The sequence below is a fragment of the Vipera berus genome (genome assembly GCF_964194415.1).
Source record: "Vipera berus genome assembly, chromosome: 6".
Taxonomy (NCBI): Eukaryota; Metazoa; Chordata; class Lepidosauria; order Squamata; family Viperidae; genus Vipera; species Vipera berus.
Window position 1 is genome coordinate 20047402 of NC_138208.1, and position 23166 is coordinate 20070567.

The window sequence follows — 23166 nt, forward strand, 5'->3', positions numbered from 1 at the left end:
TATGTGCACTTTCTTAATAATGATTAATTTTACCATGAACTGAATAATTGTTCATTTATATACTGTTTCCTAAGTTTTACATGGGTATGAAAATCAGCAAGTACTAGAAAAATGACAAAAGATCCTTACTCAACCTGACACTCCAGTTGTAATTATTGTGTGGCAAAATACTTTATTTTATACATACAACTAATCAATGGTACCTAGTTAAATTATTACATTATTTACAGCACAGACTGATTACTATAACTTATCTATGCATATATCAGTCCTGCAAAAATGCTATACATACCTTAAACTGAGAAGTTTAATAGTCAACTTTGAAGAGTTTTGGTGAGTAGAGCTGCCTGGATACTTTGTTATAGTCTCACTGTGTAATGATTCATGCACCCTTTGAAAATTTTTCTCCTCCACTTTGGCTTTCAACAGGATCTATTCATACAAGAACAAAAGCACAGCAAAAAACTCAGGCAAGGGAACATAAAAATGCCAACAGAATGTTAATGAAGAGAACACATTACAAAACTACCAAACCATATTTTCACAAGGGTTTTCCATCATAGTCTTCAAGAAGAATTTCAAGATAAAAGTTCCATGCTGTTGAGAAGTAAATATATAATACATAACATAACATATACTAAACAGCATGATTGTTTAATTATTATCACATTATGATACTGAGAAATTATAATTTCAATCATAACACATTACTGTGTCTAATGGACTTACTTTGAAAAATATATATAGGATTGTGTTGCCTAGGTCATATCTGTAAAATTATTCCATTACAAATAGCATTGTAGAAAGAGGGTCAAAAGAAAAAGGAGTAGGAACTTAAACATGGACAGTGACTGTAGGACAGAAACTCAAACATGCCCACTTGAAAGTATTATTAATTTCAAATATCTTTAACTGCCATTAAAATTAAAGATTAAAAACAAAATTTGAAAATACAAACAATATTATTATTCTATATTTTGATTTAATCCTCTACATAAGAATATTATATGAACTTTTCTATATATTACAGTATATGTCTAGTTTTGTAGAGAAAAAATTAGAATAAGACAAATCTATATTCTCTCATAGGGAATATAAAATACTTTTGTTTTATTTAATCTCTCTCTCTCTACTTATTAAATACTACAGGTATTAAGAATGACATCTTCTCTGAAGCTACTGGCACAGTTAACTGGAATGATTACATTTTGTACTGCCTTAACATTCCTTGCAGCTAAGAAACAACTCCAGCAAAGAACTCTGAAAAAAACTTCTGTCTATGCTAATTTTAAGAGAGAAAGTATTTTGAGACACTATTTTTTCTTGGTAAAAAGGAAATAGATGGCACAATTACAACAGCTTTTATCTAAATGCAATTGTTCTCAATACTAAAATGTACTATCCAACCTGTGTCAGACTTACATATACACACATGTTGCATACATACATCAGATCTGGTGCAAAACTCCAAATGGCCATTAGATAGCAGCCCACATAAAGTAGCATTAACTCATTTGTTGTGTCAACATAGCCATTAAAAAGCCATTTCACTTACTGTAGTGTCCTTTGTACATACTTCTCCATTGTGTATTAAGACCTGCTTCCAAATATGGATTCAAACATGGTTAGTATTAAGGACATCTACAGAGCCATGTTCAAAAGGTTGGTCATGGTAATTTGACCAAATCTTGTTTTTATCTGTGTCAACACACACACACAAACAGGTAAAGCTTAGATACCAGCATCATGGCTCCTTTTTTGACTCATAGGCACTTCTGGTTTGCACTAAATTACACCAATTTTTTTCAGCCAATGAACTTTGCAGCCAAGATCTTTTGAGAGCAGGTTATGGATAGTTTCATAAATTAGGGATGCTTAATCATGAACCTCCTTCATCAGAAGGTAAACAGGTATGTTTGCTCATTTAACGGTCCCTCAAGTTATCCAGGAGTGGCTTTTTCCACTTTAGTGTCTCTTTGATTATTTTTTTCTTTTGTTCTCCTGGGGATAAACATGCATTTCCCAAGTAATCTGGACTGTAGCCATTTTCAATTTTTCATTTTGTAAGACTGTCTCTGTGGTTTATATGGGGAGCTAAGCAAATATTGGAAATATAAGCTACAGTTGAGTTTGGTGCTTTGTATGCATAAAACAGAAAATATGTATTATTTTGAACTTGAAATATACTGTCGCATTCCAGCAGTTCTGCCCAACTGTTTCTGACTGCCACAGTTCAGCTGAAACGAAACCTGGAAATGTTGGGTTGTGCTGGGTTTCAGTCAAAACCAAGTCTGGAGGATACCAGAGATTCCACAATAAAAGGCTGGCAATGGTAGCACCTGCTATATAATTGTGTGCTGCCTGCCCTCCATTTCTATTCTAGTGCTTTCCTATTCCTTTATGTCTATGGAAACTGCTGTTGATGCCCTAGTATGGCACATTCCACCAGCCAGTCTACCTCCCAATCTTCCTAACTATTGTCTTTCTTTCCTCCCATTAGCCACAACTGATATTTTTGATACTTTGTACTTGCAGTCAGCATTTCCACAAACATACCCTAAGTTTTTCTCATTTGTTCCTCTGCCCCTTCTAAATCTCTTCAGCCCAAAACAGTCACATTTGCATTCATATCCTGAAAAAAAGTCATTTCATTTTGCTTATGGACCGAAACATCAGAAATGCATATTTTGTTTTGTGCACAGGACTTTTTACACATTCCCAGACCTGGGCTAGGCTCTGCAGTCTTTTTCTTCTTCTTCTTCTTTATTTTTATTTTTCTTCTTTCTTATTAAAAGTTAAATGGTGTAATTTTGCAGAACAGCACAAAATATTCACAACCCATGTTGGGGGTGCAAGCTTTCGGTTATAATGTGGATTATTTGGTGTAATTTCATCAACATATTCAGTGCCCTGTCAATCATGATTTAGGGCATAGCAAGGATGGAAACACCTGACCAATTAATTTCATTTGATTTTGCAAAGCTAAGTAGGATCAATTGTGCTTAATACTTGCATAAAAAATATCATGCCTAAAAACTAGACTAAAGCATCCTGGAAAAGGGCAAGCCAAGCCATCTTCATTGCGTCAACAAACCTACATCTTTTCCAGTAGGGAGTGCATACTTATGCCTCAGTGACAAAGCAAAGTAGCCTTCTTGACTTTTTTGACCCCCCACAATCCCCATATGCTTGCATCCATGCAATCTTGAGTCTTTTTTGCCACAGGATCCCTAATAACTCAATTAGCTGAGGTGAGTGCAATGTAAAAAACGTTATCCTCTTTACCAAAGCTACCAAAACGTACCAGCACCGCCTTTAAAAGTTAAAAAACAAACAAACCGCAGACTTCTTTACGTGTGGGAATGTAAAAGATGCCTATCCTGCGTAAGAGATACCGTATATATGAAACACACACATGTAAGTATGCACCATGCGTCCACAGACACACATTGCTTTCCCATTAAAGTGCATCTGTCTTCCATTTACAAAGGGTTGGGAATTATGGGAGCCGTAGTCCCACCCTCGGGAAGATTCCCTGGGACACAGGTTCGGCTTTCGGGCCGCCGAGCGAGACACCGAGATAAATGACTTAGGGCAGGGGTAGGCAACCTCGGCTCTTTTATGACTCATGGACTTCAACTCCCAGAATTCCTGAGCCAGCCAAGCTGGCTCAGGAATTCTGGGAGTTGAAGTCCATGAGTCATAAAAGAGCCGAGGTTGCCTACCCCTGACTTAGGGGAAAGCTGTGAAGGCATCCGGGTGGAAGAAGGTACCCCCCCCCCCCAAAGCGCTGAGGGCAAAAAAAAAAAGTGGGGGGGGGACTCATCATACCCACCTGTCACGAGACGGGAAAGGGAGAGAGATTTAAATTAGGAAAGGCAAAAGAGGACCCCCCACTCCTTACACACCCTTCTCCTCACGAATAGGAGAAAGAGCGGCCCTTAATTGCGCGCGCATGCGCGCCAGCGAAAAAGCTCTCCGCCCGGCTTGGGTGGAGCTTGACCTGCCTGCGGGCGCGCGGAGAAGAAAAGGGGTTGGGAGACACGTGGCGTGGTTGGCGGGATTTTGGTGCGCGAGGAGGAGGAGGAGGAGGAGGAAGAAGAGGCCTTGCCGAGGATTGAGCGGCCCGTGACTGGAAGCTCGGTGAAATGCTCCAACTTTTGTCCAAAGGCTTTTCGTTTTTTTGGCGGGTCGCCGAGCAGGAGGTCGAAGAGGAGTTTCAAGCAGCCCGAGGTAGAAGAATGGAGGTCACTTGGGGCTTTTTCGTTAGACCAATAATTGCTTGGACGGTAAAAAAAAAAAGCAACAAGGGAGCGAATTCATATCACAGGGTTTTTTTGTGCGAAAACAAGAAAAATAAGAGCTTAATAGGCGAGCTTAATAGGGCCTACAGGACTTCAGCTTAATTGATTTAATTAATAGATTTGTTACGGCCACTAGTCCCGAAGACTTCACTGGGCGGCTTGAAAAATTCCACCCACCCGCCCCCAAAACACAAACTCATTCTTTCATTTGGTTATTATGCAAGGGGTTTAGGTTCTCCCAGTTGGCTGTATTAATTCGTTGTGTTTATAACATTTCAAGAATTCAAGGTGGCATAGAGGATGGTCTCCCCCAAATGTTATCTCCACAAGGGCTAACTAGCATGGCCTGAAATGGATTTGTGGTGGTGTGATGATTACACTTCAGTTTTCCCAGTCCACTTAATGCAAAACCAACCACATTGCATTGGTTTCTGATCAGGACTGAGGAATCTTTGGCTCTTTCCAAGATATGTTTCTGTTCAGCCTAATACGGAGGTCAAAGAATCATTACCCTTCTCTATATTTAGGCCTGGTCCCCAAAGTCACCCAAATTGGATGCTTGATAACCTGCCTTTGCTTACAACCTCAGGGTGTTTTCCCCCACCCATCTCCGCATCTCTGTCCTTTTTATCGTCCTGCATAGTGGCACGTGGCGGCAGCATCAGTGGCACTAGGGCTGAAGTAGAGGCTCTGGCCCTTCAACTGTTTTCTGTCAGCCACCTCCACCAGAGTGTCTACTTCAGACATGTCAAACACAAGGCCCGGGGGGCCGGATCCGGCCCGCGAAGTGGTTTCATGTGGCCCGCAAAGCCATCCTGGAAACAGTGAGGGAACGGCCTCTGCTGCCTTGGCCCTGGCCCAGAGACCCTCAGATCTGTCCCACTCCTGCCCAGGCCCCCATAGGCACCCTTGATGTGAACGATGTAGAGCTGGCCATGCCCACCCAGTAGGCCATACGCACTCTAGCCACGCCCACCCAGTAGGCCACACCCACCCTGGCCATACCCACCCGGCCCCCTGAGGGCAACCACAATGCTGATGCGGCCCTCAATGAAATTGAGTTTGACACCCCTGGTCTACTTCATCCCTAATACCACTAATGCCACCACGGCCACTTAAGGAGTGCTGCCTCAAGCCTTGCAGCCAACCACCGCAGTGGAAAGCCCTCGCCACTTTCCCTTCACTGGCTGTACCACATTCAGCTGACCATAACCGACTTCTTCCCACTGCTGATGAGGCATACTTAGGGGGCCGATGAAAGGCAGCTGCTGGCTCCAGTAAGCTTTTTTCCCCCAAGACTGCAAACACCGTTCTGCAAATTGTATGTGTCCTCACAGTTTGGAAAACAGCATGCCTGGCTAGTTGTGCCATGGGGTTTCAGGCGGTGCTCGGAAGTGGTGCCAGCAGGGCTGCGGCTGAAGTAGAAGCCCTGCAGCAGTGACAGCCAGGTGAGACTGCTGAAAGCCCTAGGCCTGTCCTTCAGCACTGGTATAGTCACCATCATCACAACCAAGGAGTGACACTGCAAGACATAAGGGTAGAAAATGGCATGGGTCCGGATTATTTACGGGAATACCTTTTGCCGGCGTTAACTTCCCATCGTCCTGTGCGCTCCCACAGAGAGGGCCTCCTCAGGGTGCCGTCGGTCAAGGAATGTCAGTCCTTCGGGAAAGGGCAGTATATAAATCCAATAAAATAAATAAAAATAAATAAAATGTCGACTGGCGGCCCCCAGCTGGAGAGCATGCTCTGTGGGCGCGCCTGCCCTCTGGAATCAGCTCCCTGTTGAGCTCCGGATGGCTCCCGACCTTCGCTCTTTCCGCCGCGACCTGAAGACTTGGCTATTTGAACTTGCCAGACTGGACTGAGGGACTGGGATTTTAGATTTTAAATTTTACATTTTAGAACGTGTTTTATTGTCTAGGGCTACTTGGTTTAATTTATTTTAATTTTTGTATATTATGTGTTGTATATAGTGTTTTAATTGCCCTGTACACCGCCCCGAGTCCTTCGGGAGAGGGGCGGTATATAAATCCAAATAATAAAAGGGGTCCATTGGCAAGTAGAGAGAGTTCAAGAAGAGGCAGCACCCTGCCTTACTGAGACTCGGGGCTTGGAGAAACCAAGCCGAAGTGCTGTTACAGAGGATGTGATAGAAAGCACAAGACCTGCAAGATGGTGAAGTTTAATGGAGGGGATCTACAGCATATCCACTCTGCTGTAAAACAATTGGAAATGAGCATTCTCTCTGGTATACTGGCCTTATGCCATACAGGACTTCCATGATATCAATACATTTGTATAATTGTATGCATGACAAAAATTAGGAAATAATCATCTCCAAAAACTTAAGTAGATTTTTATTGGGAGTTAGTATTAAATGCAAAGTACATCTGTATAAAGGACAGAAAGGCCTGGAGGAATGTTGTCCATAGGGTCGCGATGGGTCGGACACGACTTCGCAGCTAACAACAACAACAACATCTGTATAAACTTTAAAAAGACATATTTGAATACACTAGTTACGTACAGTTCTTATCCTGAGATACAGAAGCAAGTTTCCTCACATTTCTATCTTTGAGTATGACTTTATTAAAAACAACATTTAACAATAATAAAATCACTTTAGGAAAATTTTATATCTGTATAAACTTTTAAAAAGACATATTTGAATACACTAGTTATGTACAGTTCTTATCCTGAGATACAGAAGCAAGTTTCCTCACATTTCTATCTTTGAGTATGACTTTATTAAAAACAACATTTAACAATAATAACATCACTTTAGGAAAATTTTATATCTGTATAAACTTTTAAAAAGACATATTTGAATACACTAGTTACGTACAGTTCTTATCCTGAGATACAGAAGCAAGTTTCCTCACATTTCTATCTTTGAGTATGACTTTATTAAAAACAACATTTAACAATAATAAAATCACTTTAGAAAAATTTTATATCTGTATAAACTTTTAAAAAGACATATTTGAATACACTAGTTATGTACAGTTCTTATCCTGAGATACAGAAGCAAGTTTCCTCACATTTCTATCTTTGAGTATGACTTTATTAAAAACAACATTTAACAATAATAAAATCACTTTAGGAAAATTTTATATCTGTATAAACTTTTAAAAAGACATATTTGAATACACTAGTTATGTACAGTTCTTATCCTGAGATACAGAAGCAAGTTTCCTCACATTTCTATCTTTGAGTATGACTTTATTAAAAACAACATTTAACAATAATAAAATCACTTTAGGAAAATTTTATTTTCTCAGACCGGCTCTTACTTCCTAAGAAATACATTGACATTTTAGTTTTTAACATTTTTGGATATAATCTGCTTGTTGCGCAATTGTTGCATAACCTGTCTTATTTGTCACATAATGTTTATTAGCTTTTAGTAAGTATATTTCTAAGAAATACAGTTCTGTGAATAGTACTACATCCCACACGTAGGCTGACTTTCTTGAAATACTAGAGGCTGTGAAAATACTGTTTTTCTAAGAATGATAGAAGTACACATTCTTGAAATTTAAATCAGGGTGGGCAATCTGGCCTCCCTAACAAATACTTTGAGCTACAGTTCCCACAATTCTTGAAAATTAACCTAAAAGTTTTGAAGGATGTAAGATTTGCCTATCCAAAATCAAGATCTTTAATTTTAGAATATTGTTAAGAAATATGCCTTGACAAACAATACCCAATAAAGCTAGTCTGTAGCAGCAAAGAAAGCCTTCACTTTAAAAAGTAAAATTAAACTGAAATATTTTAGTTTTGGGGACTAATTGGCCTTGGAAGCCATTAGTGTAGAATAGTTTTTGTAGGGTATTCTAGGTTTTAAATTGTGGTCTTGTTTACTCATTACGAGTTATGTTCCAATATAGTGGAGGAAGTGACTTTAGCAATCAAGTATGTCCTAGAGCAGACATGTCAAACGACGTCACATGATGTAGTGCAGTGTATCAGAACAATTTTGCCATTGCTGGCAATGGGGTGGGCACAGCTTCCATGTGACACATCTGGCCCATGGGCCGGTAGTTTGACACCCCTGTCCTAGAGAAAGGGTAAATGATACTGGAAGAAGTTAGGCTTAAGAAGCTTCCATTTTAGTTCCAGACAAAAATGGTCATGAGAGATTTGATTTTATTCATTGAAAACTTTACCTTTAATAACCATTTGGTGATCGCAGAAGCTCTATAATTTTTCAGCTAGAAAAATGTAACTGTTAAGATGTTGGATTATACCTTAGGAAACCCAACTGAAGCCAAGAAACTCACTGACTGATTTTGGTAAGTCATACTTTCTCTGCTCAGCCATCCTTACATCATTCTTTGGAGAATTGAGTGGGAGTGCTTGGCAAGTTGCCTTCAGCTACTCCAAAAAAGGAAAGACATAAATCTCGTAAATGAATAAAAATAAAAGTCAATGCTTACAAAATATGCCCAATTAATTCATAGCATGATTCAGGTAGATCAGATTTCTTAGTAACATATTTGTGATCAGGATACATGGAATGATTTACAAGCATTTCTCTGTTCCATTTTGTTACCTTGTTTGATGAATATATGCAGTACAACACTTCATTGTCTCATTTCAGGATATGAGGATATATATATATATTGAGAATCAGTTTGGCTTAGTAGTTAAGACATCAGGAGTCTGTGAGTTCTAGTCCTGCTGGTTGGGTGACTTTGGGGCAATCACTCTTAGTCCAAACCACCATCACCACCACTGTTGTGGAGGAAATTGGAGGTGGGAGGAGTATAGATAGTCCTCAACCTACGACCACAATTGAGCCCAAAATTTATGTTGTTAAGTAAGACATGAGTTTTACTCATTTTACAATCTTTATTGCCACAGTTAAGTGAATCACTTGAGCTGTTAATAACATGATTTTTAAGCGAATCTGGCTTCTTCATTGACTTTGCTTGTCAAAAGATCACAAAAGGGGATCACATGACCCCAGGACACTGCAACGGTCATAAACACATGCTAGTTGCCAAACATCTGGATTTTGATCTCGTGATCATGGGGATACTGCAAAGGTTGTAAGTGTGAAAAACAGTTATAAGTCACTTTTTTCAGTGCTGTTGTAACTGTTCAAACAGTCACTAAATGAATTGTAAATCGAGGACTACCTATATCAAGCATGTTCATCTTAATTTTTTTAGGGGAGATGAAAAAAATAAAAAATAATTGGGCTAACGTGAAATTTTAACACTGCCTTAGCAATATTTCAATGTTTTATATAGTAAAAGTTTAGATAACAATGATATTACCGTACACAAAACTTGTTTATATTAAATTCTTCTGCCTCTTAATGAAAACATGTCTTTAAAAAGTGGAGCTGTGTATGCTTGGCTTGTTTGATGTTTCTGAAACTAGTGGCCTTTCATCTTGGGTGGTATATTTGGGGAAAAAATTCCACCGCCCTCTAGGATTCATATTTCTATATTGTCATTGTGAACTTTCTAGCTAAGATAAATCTGTCCAACATGCTTGTACAAGCAGATGTACCTTTGAAAATATCATGCAGTGAATTATAATGCATAATAAATTAGAGAATATTTTCAGAAAGTCCATAAAACCCCTGATGCTTGGAAAATAAGAATATATGGAGATTTAGAATACTGTTGACAATTTACATATAAGGTGATGTGCTTGACTGCAGAATTTTTTTTGTTGAAGAACAACAGAACAAAGTGACTGTACAACTGGATGATCAGAGTAGTTTACTTTATACCTTGCTCATTGCTAATTTCAATGTAGTGTCTTAACTTCTTTCAGGCAAACAAAATAGAATTACTAGATTTTGACTTATTTCAGTTCTGATGCCAAATTGTGGACTGATACTACTACAAGGAATTTTTCATTTTTCTATTGTGAAATGCAATGTTTTTCAATTCAATTGTTACAAAAAATCTTATTGAGTGTCATTGTTGATAATCATTAACTTACCTAGCAATTCATATTATATGAATTGATGTAGGGGAGACACTCGATTCTGTGAATATAGAACATAAAAGGGAGATTTAAAAAATGTGTTGTAATGTTTTGTGTGTTTTCATTTGTAAAACCGCTTTGCAAAGACTGACCTATCAGAAACGACTGTGTTTTATTCTTTTCTATAATCAAAAAATATTTTTAAAGCACATTTTTTCTAGCAAATACAGATTTATTTAGTATTGACACAAACGTTTCTTTATTTCTTTTAAGATGACAAGCAGTTAAAAACAGTAGAAGGTGTAGTAACAAGATTTTGTCCAGACTATGGGATGATCGATGATTTAATTTGCTTCACCAAGGATGCTGTGATGAGGAATGTGCCACTGCAAGTCGGACAAAGAGTAATAGCTCACGTTGAAGAAGATAAAATATCTCATGGATTAAGAGCAGTTAGGGTAAGGTTAAAACAACTGGAGATGCTTCTTAAACTTTAGGTAAAGGTTCCCCCACATATGCGTGCTAGTCGTTTCCAACTCTAAGGGCCAGTGTTCATCTCCGTTTCAAAGCCGAAGAGGCAGCATTTGTCCGAGGAAATCTCCGTGGTCATGTGGCCGGCATGACTAGACGCCAAAGGCGCACGGAACACTGTTACCTTCCCACCGTAGTGGTCCCTATTTTTCTACTTGCATTTTTACGTGCTTTCGAAGTGCTAGGTTGGCAGAAGCTGGGACAAGTAACAGGCGCTCACTCTGTTACGCGGCACTCGGGATTCGACCCGCCAAACTGCTGACCTTCTGATCGACAAGCTCAGTGTCCTAACCCACTGAGCCACCGCATCCCTCTCTTAAACTTTAATTGTTTACAATTGTGAACCCCTGGAGGGGGCTACAGAGTTAATTACAAAGGGTCTGTGATATAGACCAAACAGAAAACAAGTACAAAGCTCACTCACACAGCTCTTCCTCTTGCATGGGCCGAAAGGTACTTCACTGCCAGTAGTAAGGTGGAAGGGAGAAACAGAGGAAACGAATAGAAAGCCCCAAAGGGAAAGAGTATCTCAAGTTCCAGTTGGAAATTTTTTGAGCCTCAGCCTCAACAGCCATACCAATGGCTTGTTTCAAGCTCCTGTCACAGTAGCAGAGCCGAGAAAAAAGCACCCTCAACTGCATCAGTGTAGTTCATCTTGTATAGGCTGCCAGAAAGCTCTTTCCACTGTTTGCTGGCTGCCGTTACAGGGAAATACAGAGACTTAGATTTGTGGACGATTCACAGGAACACCAGCTTGCCTCTGCCTGTTTTATTTACATACACATACACATCACTTATTTTCATATACAAATCAAGACAGTGAACAGACCATTATTCTTCCCTCCTCCAATTTTCCCCACAACAACAATCCTGTGAAATGAATTGAGCTGAGAAGTTACCCAGGTGACTTTTTCATGCCTGAGGTTAGAATAGAATTAGAACTAGAACTCTTTGAAGGTGATTACCAGCACCCAACCGCTGCAGCTCCCCCAAAAGAGGCGGTACGTGCACGTAATGAGTCTGGTGCAAAACTGGGCCATTGCATTTTGAACCAACTGAAACCTCCAGATTCTCTTCAAAGGCAGTCCTGTGTAGGATACACTTTAGTAGTCCAAACTTGAGATGACCAGGGTGTGGGTGATTATGAGAAGGGCACATTAGTCCAGGAATGGGCATAATTGGCACATGACTCGCAATTGTGCAAAATACCTCCTGGCCATGAGCGCTAGCTGCTGTAGCAGGAATTGTGAATCCAGGAGACTCCCCAGGTTACGCACCAAGTCCATCGGGCAGTGCAACTCCATTCATGACCAACAATGGTAATTCTCCAAGACCCAAGAATCCCTAACTCAAGGTCACTCCATCTTTCTAGGTTCAGTTTTAGCCTATTGCTCTCCATCCAGACTTCAGCTGCCGCCTGGCACGGAGAGGGCAGTTGCAGCATTGTTCAGCTCACTACAGGAAGAGATGCATCTGAGTGTCATCAGCATATTGATACCTCACCCCATGTTTACAGATAATCTCGGCATTTTATGTAGTTGTTAAACAAGAAAAGTTAATGTTATTTACTGGCAGCAAAACTGAGGATGCAGTTATTTTTCTAAGCATGCACAAAGATTGCTCATGGGAACAAGAAAATAGGTGCATAGGAAGGAGAAGAGTTGTTTGCTAAAAATCTTTCTGGTTTGTTTTGACTTACTTATCTTACTGTGAACAAGTATGGCAAGGAGTGAATGAAAAGGGGATTTTACTACCACTTGGGACCATTTTAGCAGCTTGCCAAAGGTCTTCATTCTTTGAAAGGGAAAACCATAACCTTCTACAGACTGAAAAAAATGTTTACGCAGTGCTAATTTTAAATTGAATGTGGATCTTGTGATTAATAAAATGCAACATCGCCTAAAACTGATAACTACTGAATAGCTAATAGTCTTTTGCTATGTTTTTTTCACTTAACAGATACTTGATATACATGTGCAGGTCTGCAAAAAAGTTGAAAAGGGATCTTCTTAAATAAAAAAATTAGGGAACCACTGGTTTACAAAATAGACATTTTAATGTGATTGTCACCCAGTTAGTCAGATTGAGAAGACCTATTGAGTGTCCTACCAAGGGAAAATTTAAAGTTTTGGAATACATAGATCTGTCTCCTACCACCTAAATGTGGAGATGTAATGAATGATTCAGTCTGAGATGAATCAGGGAAGAGATTTCAAATTCAGATACATTCAGAATAACCTGGATGAGATATTTTCAAAAGGGTAGAAATTTTTAGAAAACAGGAATACCTGTATCCAAATTTCCTGATAAGAATAGAGTATGCTTAGGGTTAATCATTTATACTTATGAGTTTGTTTTTGTGCTTCTTTTTAATCATTTGGAATTCCTTTTCCCCTCTTACTATATAGAAGTAGCTGTTGTCTGAGAACTTGCCTCCAAGCACTGAATTTTTGTTCATTCTTCAAAAAGTATAATTCTAGATGAGACAGAAATGAAAAATACAAATAGACTCTACGTATAAATAATACACACAGGAAAGCACACTGCAGATGGAGGAAGTCCAGTAGGGGGCAGACGTAGAGCACAAGTTGAAGTTCAGTCAATTTGAATTGCTAAGATTAGGAGATGATGAAAGATCTTTCTTTCACCTTCATTGGAAAGTAAAAGTAAAATAGGCTTTAGATAAGAGTGCCTTCAGAAGTTTGCTGCAATAGTTTTAAATAATAAGTTGGAAAGGACCTTGGAGGTCATCTAGTCCAAACCCCTGCTCAGGCAGGAAACCCTATACCATTTCAGGCAAATGGCTGTCCAGTCTCTTCTTAAAAACTTCCAGTGTTGGAGCATTCACCACTTCTGGAGGCAGGTTGCTCCACTGGTTAATTGTTCTAACTGTCAGGAAGTTTCTCCTTAGTTCTAGGTTGCTTCTCTCCTTGACTAGTTTCCATCCATTGCTTCTTGTCCTGCCTTCAGGCACTCTGGAGAATAGCTTAACTCCCTCTTTCTTGTGGCAGCCCCTGAGATATTGGAACACTGCTATCATGTCACCCCTCACCCTTCTCTTCGTTAAACTACACATACCCAATAGATAAATGGAGGTGAAGGGTGTGGCCGAATTCAGAAAAGCAAATGCAGAACAGCATCCAGTACAGAGAGAAACACCCAAATGGCATTTTCTATGAAATGGTGGGATATTATTAGTAGCCTATATTTGATCAATTTTTTTCATTCTTTTTTTTAATACAAGTTTTATTAATATTTTAGTTTTACATCCAGGTATTTATGAAGTAATATGGTGGTTGGATAGTTAAAAGTAAAAATAGTAAATAACTAAGTCATTTGTAGATAGGTCAAGTTACATCAACAAGAATTTCGTCTCCAGTTCCCTTAGTTATGATAGCATAGTCAAATTAATCAAATTTAATACATTTCTAATTATAACACAATTAGAACAATTTTCAATTATTTTCACATATACATATCCATGTCCCATTTTTATGTTTTACCTAATTGGAATAAGATATTCCAAACTAGCCTATAATATATAAAAGAAAACTTAATTTTCGGGTAGCCCCGATTTCCCCCATTTCAGTATATAGTAATTATCCTGTCTAAAATAAATATATTGTTCATTTCAGTGCATTCTTATATTATACAAATTTATTCTATTTAACACCAATTATTGGAAAAAATATCTTTTGTTGTATCCTTCCAAATTCTGTAATATAAGTCAATTCTAATAGCTAACTTTCCTTTCCTTTAAAGGTCTAAAAATTAAGTATAAAATCAATGTGTATCTTTTAAAGATTCCCCTTAGCCTATTAAGAAAAAACGTTAACTCTATCATTACAACAAATATATTCTATTTATCATCTTAGTAGTTCATCCATTTTTAAAATAATATCTTTTATTATATCATTGCAAATTCTGTAATATAATTCAAAGTTATGTTCTGATTTTTATTTATTTATTTTTTATTTTAATTCCATTTATATCCCGCCCTTCTCCGAAGACTCAGGGCGGCTTTACAAACTTAGCAGTAGCCTTCATTCTATGTATATGCCTGCTTATTAGGGCTTTCACACACCCCAAGCGGCATTATTACAAAGTCAGCTTATCTATAGCTAATCTATTTCATTATATAGTAATTATGACATCTGAAATACATAAATATTCTATTTGTCATCCTTACAATTCATCTATAGTTAATAAAGTATGTTTTATTATTTGTAGCTAATTTTCATTCCCTTAAAAATCTAGATCCTAAATATAGACTCAGTTTATATCTTTTAACAGTTCTCCTTGGCCTGTTGAGAGAAAAATTTAAGCTTTATTATTGCGAGTCCCAACACTTGACACATTGACTAGAAAACATTTCCCGATGCGGAAAAACAGTCTTCCATACAATCCTCAAGGAAGAAAGATTATAGGTACCACAATTTTAATTAGAGTACTAATTTCAGTTTTATCATGCAGATAAAATATTAATACCATGTGCAATAGTAATACAGTACCAGTGCAGTATATTCTATAGATCTGAGGGGCTGTTTTAAGAAGGGGAAATAAGCGTCCATTTTATCTGTTCCAACAAGGCTTAAATAGGCACTCTAGAATAATAATAAAAGGTCTAAGTTCCCTTGCATCTCACAAATATCTCTAGTAGTAAACAAGATCCAGTCTGTTAGTATGATGATTAAATGAGTGTAGCAGGAGCCATACATCCCTGCTGGTTTAAAATCTTAGCTGGCTTGGCAAATTATTTCTCAGTAGCTTAAATGCATATTGTGATAAGTTACTGAAATATTTCAGTTGCCTTCCATATTTTGACACATTTTAGAAAATACATTCCCTTTTTTAGATTGGAAGCTAAAGGATCTATGCCCTTTTTTCTGTTTTACACCCAGTTGACTTTTACCATTTATGGTATCTACTTAGTAATAGCGGCGCAATGGCTCAGCGTTTAAAGATGCTGAGCTTGTCGGCTGGAAAGCTGACAGTCTGGGTTCGAGACCCAAGCGCCACACAACAGAGTGAGCTCCTGTTACTTGCCCCAGCTCCTGCCAACCCTAGTAGTTGGAAAGCAAGCAAATACAATTAGGTACCACTGTGGTGGGAAGGTAACAGTGTTCCATGTGCCTCGACGTATAGTCCTGCTGGCCATTTGACCACGGAATCGCTTCAGACAACACTGGTTCCCTCGGCTAAGAAACAGAGATGAGCATCAGCCCCTAGAGGTGGACACAATTGGACAGGGAAACCTTTACTTTTATCTTAATAATTGTGTCCTTGAGTAGATTGCCTGCTGTCCTATATCAATGGGTTTGAAGTAGATGCAAAAACTGTAATTGAATAGATGAAATAAAAACTAACTAATCTCTTCTGATATCTTTCTATTTTTACCTTAAGTGCTGTCTGCAGGATATGATGTCAACTTGATGTTTTGGAGGCATGATTTAATTCACATGTTCAACATTTCATAGGTTGAATAAGTTTCTCAGAAGTATCTATATGTGCTTCCATTCTCGCCAAGAAAACCTTCAACAGTGATTCCTGTTTTGTATTTGGTTTAGCTTTGTATTTGCTCTGCTCCATGACTGTCTAGAATTATAAAAAATAGTTTCACATGTCTGTAAATTACTGGTTTAAAGAAAATTCTCAACTTTCAGTTGGGCTTGATTACCTACCATTTGATCTAGTGTTCAGCTCCTTGTGCTTGTCTTTAGAATGACGCTATGAAGTGATTCAGGCCAAGTACACAAAGGTTTTTAAAAGGGTTGCACTCCTCCCACCAGAAATATCATCAATAGATATATTTATTTGTTCATTTTTGCAGGTAGAAAGCATCTATGATAAATGGGATGATAACAGCGTAAGTTCTTACACATTGGATACAAATGTTAAAACGCTGATTGGAACTATTACAAGGTTTACTGGAGATAGTGGCCACATCAATCAAACAACCTCTTTCTCTATGAGGGTAGTTTGTAAAGGTAACTTGTATATTTCCTTGGATAGTTTTATTTTTTTAAAAATCTATAGTTTTAGGTTTCAAATGGTATGTTGGTTTAAATACAGATAGTCCTCAGTTAACAAAAGCATTTGGGACCGGAATTGCCATTGCTAAGTAACAGTGTCATAAAGCATGAAGTCACGTGACCACACCACTAGCAGCAGCAATCTCATTTGCCGTAATTAAGTAAGAATTTCACATGACTTGTGACTTCAACTTCCTAATGGCTTCTCCAATGAATTTGCTTTGGAGATCTGGCAGGAAAGGACGGAAATTATGATTATGACTGCAGCTTGCTCCAATGTCATAATTACAAGCCAAACCCCAAGTGCCCATATCACAATCACATGACTTCAGGAATACTTGATGGCTGAATTAAATATTTGCTCACAGAAAAATATATCTTTGAACAGCTTGCTTACTTTTAAATGTGATTAAAATATGTATTGACTGCTGAAATGCATATCTTTTTTCCTGCTTTAGTTGTTTTGTAATCCAGCATTTGGATAAATTACAGTGTGGTGTAAAAAGGTAGTACCATCTGTTACATGTGCAAGGGCTAAAAGGGCTACTTCATTTCAGTGGCGCCTTTGACCAAATTGTTTCTGTGGTGCAGTTTTGACAAGCCACACACTGTCAAAATAAAGTGGTCTACTCTGATTGGAGGTGTTGAGGGAGAACACTTAGCTTTTCCATTTTGTGGCATAGCTTCATATCAGAATCAAGGCAGCTTCAAAAAGTCAAGCAGTGACATTTTATACAGCCTTGAAGCCTCTCTTTTAACAGATACGGAGTTTTTCCATGCTGCTTTTTATTTTATATTTAAGACTTTTATCCTTGTAAAGGAGATTTGGTGCAAGCTGAATATATTGTCAACCCAACAAGATGGACTAGTGAAGCCATATCTGTAAAGCCCTTACGGTTCAAAAGAATTGACAAGGTATGTGTTATACATTGGGAGACCTTGCAGGTATTTCAGTTACTGTAATGGCTGGTGGGAGGAGCCACAGTAGGAACTGTCTTAATGCAGTTAGCTTAGAATAATTCTGATTTTGTCCAATAGCCACGAAACCTCTTCGTTGCAATAAAACATTTTCCAACTTACAGAAAAAGTAGTCTAAAAATAAATGCTCTTTATCCTCTAACAAGATTACAATTATCAAGGGTGGTTTTGAGAGGAGGGGAGAGACCTGGCAGTTAAATTGTTACAAAGTCTGTTGTGGTGGTGTCATTTTTTTCTGTAAGAATACTAAATGGTTTTTTTTAGATTAAAGTTTGTATTGGTAATCTGTTCCTGAAACACTGAACTGAAAACAGGACATAAGTTCAGTAGCGATCTCTGCATGTAGTCCTCGACTTAACAACCGCAATTGAGCCTAGAATTTTGTCATAAGTCATTATAGTCATAAGTTGAGTTACCACATGACCAGACTTGATTTTACACCCATTTTTATACTGATCCTTTAGCATGTCACTGCATTCTCTTAAGTGAATCACATGGTCGTAAATCCAAGTCCAGCTTATCCAATATATATTTTTTGCCAGAAAATGGCAAAAAAGGTCACAAAATGTAAGTGTAAGCACTCATAAATGTAAATCAGTTGCCAAGCTCCCAAAATGTGATCATCTGACCACAAGGATGGTACGGCAGACATAACTTTGAGGATGGGTTATAAGTAAAAAATTTTCCCATCGTAATTTTGAACTGTTAAGTGACTGGAATTAATGTTTTGGCTGTCAGGAATTGTAGAATAAGAGTTCTTCCTGCAATAGAGAAGATAGTTTGATCTAGTGGTTAAGACACCAGACCAGCATCCAGGAGACTGTGAGTTCTAATCTCTCCTTAGGCATGAAAATCAGCTGGGTGACTTTGGACCACTCATTCTCTCTCTCAGCTCCTTATGGTGTTGTGAGGAAAATAGAAGTGTCGTGTGTGTTTGCCACCTTGAGTTATTTATAAATATATCATTTTTATGTATATAAATGCAAACACATTGTGACTTATACAGGTAGTCCTCGAGTTACAACATTCATTTAGTGACTTCAAAGTTAAAACATCACTGAAAAAAAGTAATTTATGACCATTTTTCATACTTACAATTGTTGCAGCATCCCCATGGTCACTTGATCAAAAATCAGACAGTTGGCAACTAACTCAATTTATGAGGGTTGCAATGTCCCAGGATCATCTTTTGCAACCTTTTGACAAGCTATGGGAAAGCCAGATTCACTTAACAACTGTGTTACTAACTTAACAGCTGCAGTGATTCACTTAACAACTGTGGCAAGAAAGGTCATAAATAAAATAGGGAAAACTCGCTTAACAAATGTCTCTCTTAGCAACAGAAATTTTGGGCTCAAATGTGGTTGTAAGCCAAGGACTACTTGCAATTTGGATACGGTACCAAAACCTGTGTCATAAACTATTAGAAGACAAACAAGCTAGAGTTCTTCTTCACACACAATGCTGAACAAATCACAGAAGATACAAGTGTATTTTATCATTTCTGCTTATCAGGAGTGCTTAATCAGGATATACCAAGCATATTCATACATATTGGGGCATCGGATTACAATTGTTTATACTCTTAGTTGATCTAATGATAACTACAATTACTGCAGATTCATATTTCCAGTATGTATGGAAGAACTGGTGTGGTAGACAACAGTATATTTTTCAGTCTGGATTTTCTGAGTCTTCCTAAGGATTATTTACCCCATAAACATGATCTTGTCAATGTTGTGGTGGTGGAGAGTAACCAGTCCTGTTATAATTGGAGAGCATTTTGCATGGCTCCAGTAGACAAAAATAGGTAATGCAGTTTTCATAATTCTTAACAAAATTATTTCATTCCAGTTTATAAAGTGTTTCTACAGTTCTTGAAAATAAGTGTGATTGCGTAAAATAGTGTCTGTTCTATTCTGTTCTGTTCCATTCCGTCTTATGGTTTTTGTTTGAGATAACTTAAGAGTAACATGTTCGTTATCCTTATTTATTTTGTAACTCAAGGCTAGCTCATGCTAACAATAAAGAGATTAAGAGTTATTTTAAAAAGAATTGTTGTAAGCAAACTTTCAAAAGTTTACACTCATTAATATTTACTGATTGCATTTATTTTCCCTATAAATTCGAGACTATATTAAGAGCTGATATGAAAAATAATTGGAGTTTTAAATAATATTTTAAACAGATTTAAATAAATAGCATTTTTCCCAGAGCTTTTAAAGATTTTTTTATCCAGTCTTTATTATTTTTTATAAATAATTCAAGGTGATGAACGTATCTAATACTCCTTCCTTCTATTCTCTTCACAACAACTACTCTCTGAGGTGGGTTGAGCTGAGAGAGAGAGTGACTGTCCCAAAGTCATCCAGATGGCTTTTGTGTCTAAAACAGAACTAGAACTCACAGTCTCCTGGTTTCTAGACTGGAGCCTTAATCACTAAACCATACTGATTCTTTTCTAATTTTCAGTAGTTTCAAATTAATCCTTATAGAAAATCTGTCCAAAATAAATCAGTAATTGGCAGTCAAATGTATCTATTTCTTAAGAACTTGATTTTAATAAAATATATTTTTAAATGATGTTGCATAAAATATATGATAATATGATAATGTTTTTATTTGCTTTTGAAAGTTTGGTCCCTGTTAAGTTTTTTTAAAAAAAAAAAGATACTGGATGAAAGTGTATGTTAGCTGCTGGTACAATTACATGGATGCAATGAATAAAATTTATGTTAATAAATTTATTAAGTCATATTATCAATTAATATTTTAGATCATTGCTATCGTCAGACACAAATCTCAATGAATCAGATGAAAATTTATTGAAAGACAAAGAAGGACTTGAAGTGTCAAAAATGACAGATTTTGGAAAACTCAAATTAGGAGTGAGCAAAAATATGGAAATTTGGATAGAGTAAGTTAATTTTGTTATTGCCTAGATTTTTTAAAAAAAATACTTATCATAATTTAAATCTACAGCTTACTCTGATATCCAAAGCTGAGCTACCTATGACCTTTCCCTGTCTAGCAGGTGCACAGTTATCCTATATCTTTCCTTTTGAGAAAGACAAGGAACGATTAAAGCTAATCGTTTTACTCTGTATGTTTAACAAACACTTGGAATGATCTCCTAGTGCAGGAGAAACACCAGTACTCTATGCAGACCAAAAAGAAATGTGTGTTTATCTAATGCGTGGGGGGAAAGTGTATTTCTTACAGTGTGTAGGAAAGTGTTTTTCCTATTTGGTCCAAAAGTCACAGGCAAGATTTTATTTTACTCTTAATGCACAGCAACGTGCAAAATACAGGCTTTCAGTATATCACCACAACCACATTCTAAGCTAACTTTATTAGTATTTTAACTTTTATTAGTATTAATAGAGAGCTTCCGAAAATTCCTGCAAATGGAAGGACTTCATTGGATATAGTCTCTTGTCATAGGGATACACTTCCTTGTCATCATATTGCTAATATCTTGGGATAAAACTGTCATAGAGTATATTTTCTTACCACTCTAGAATTATTTATGATCCTATTAAAAATGTACAAGTAGACTTGACTTTCGACCAACCATTTTACGACCAGTCAAAGTTATAATAGCCATGGAACTGGTGCTTTATGGACCATAAAGCATCCTTGTCATCCTAAATGGTTGTGCCACCCACCCTACCCTGTGCAACTATATGACCGCATGTTGGGCAGGTCAGCTGTACAACTGGTCCTGGTGTTCTGTGCTCATGTGACCACAATTTGTAGTGCTTTTTGCTAGTTTCCAACAAAAAAAATGTGCAATGAGATGAATTGGTTCACTTAACGTGGGCCACATGGGTTTCTTGACCTATGACTGTAATGGCTGAAACTGGATTTCTGGCCCCAGTGATGGTTATAAGTCAAGAACTACCTGTATAAATTTAATAAAAATAAACTATCTTGAGATACCGTTTCTTATATATAATACATTTAAATATTGAGATGGAAAGTGGTGCTATTATTTTAGGAACAAAGGGGAAACTGAGCATTCTTTAATTAGCTGCAAATTATGTGGCTGGGATAAAGAGAAGCAGTTCTGTCTTCAGCTGCCAGAAAAAAAACAGGTGTGCTGGAAAACAACTTCAGCATTGACTGTCCCTAATGGAGCTACTTCAGGTAAATATACATCCACTATTTAAAAGCTTATTACACTGCTCATTAGCTCTACTCTAGCTGGAGTATTTGGTTTGGTTTGTTTTTTTGTAAAAGGTGAATTTACATACCTAAGCAATATTGGAGATTGTAATAATTCTACAATTGGACAGTCTGAAAGTCTAATCTGTGAAAAACAAGAATATGAAGGAGAAGAAGCCACAGGATCTAACAGAAGCATATCTGTCTCTCCTGGGAGCAAGACTTCTATAACGGTTGTATGCACTGGAAAGTAAGTTTCCTTTTCTCTGAGTCCCAATTTTGTGAAACAATAATGTATGGTTTTCTCTGTTAGAAGTCAGGTTTTAAACTGACAGCCAAAAGGAATTCCACATGTATATTATCAGACTCAGTGCTTTTTTTGTAAAAGAAAAAGGTGCCGGAGCTCACACATGTCATACAACCCACCTTGCCTACTCCAGAAGGTTCTACCCATAAAAGGTGCCGGAACTCCGTTCTGAGCGTTCTATGAAAAAAAAGCCCTGATCAGACTAATTCTACTCTAGATCCCTCTGTTGTGAGTTTGCTTATCTTTTTTTTTTTACTTGATAAGGCTTCATGAAAAGGTATGAAAAAAGGCAACTTTTATTGTTTAACATTCCTTCCATCAAAAATCTGAGCTCAGGAGTGTTGATTGCCCATATTGCTGGAATGGAATCATTTAAACTTTAAATTAACATGGGGACTTAGCAAACATCCAGGAGTGAATTCATTGAAACTGTCTAAGTATTAACCAGTGATTTTTAATGTCTGTTAAATTCATCCTAGCTGTTGCAGCTTAGAGAGTCTCTTTCACAACAAAATTTCCTTTTAGTGAGTTTAAGCCAGTAAAATTCAAGAAATTATAATTAAAGTTTTTAATTTCTTGATTTAGACAGCTGTGTTGATCAAAATCCTGAAACCTAGGGAAGGTATCCACTTTCTTGATATTTGGACTTCTTGCTAAGATAGAAAAACGTGAGATAGCCAGCATCATCACCAGCGGTATTCACAACTGGCTAACCAACGGCCCTTAGTCCTCAATGGAATGAGATCTACATGGAGGGAAGCGTGCAGTGGGATACCTCAATGTTCTGTCTTAGGCCCAGTACTCTTCAATATCTTCATAAATGATTTAGACAAATAGTAGGGGAAGTCATCAGATTTGCAGATGACATCCAGCCTGGGAGAATAGCTAACACTTT

General features: G+C 37.5%; 1 protein-coding gene across 1 annotated transcript in view; it reads left to right on the forward strand.

The window, feature by feature from the left end:
- Window positions 1–6479: 6479 nt before the first annotated feature.
- The window catches only part of MOV10L1 (Mov10 like RNA helicase 1), a gene marked incomplete at both ends in the record, with an annotated part of 52257 nt that continues 35570 nt past the window's right edge, over window positions 6480–23166 (forward strand). The window contains 8 exons of the mRNA XM_081331945.1: window positions 6480–6555; window positions 10530–10714; window positions 16618–16774; window positions 17622–17734; window positions 19417–19607; window positions 20574–20714; window positions 21798–21946; window positions 22040–22214. Coding sequence (XP_081188071.1) covers window positions 6480–6555; window positions 10530–10714; window positions 16618–16774; window positions 17622–17734; window positions 19417–19607; window positions 20574–20714; window positions 21798–21946; window positions 22040–22214 — 1187 coding nt within the window. The remainder of the gene's footprint in view (window positions 6556–10529; window positions 10715–16617; window positions 16775–17621; window positions 17735–19416; window positions 19608–20573; window positions 20715–21797; window positions 21947–22039; window positions 22215–23166) is intronic.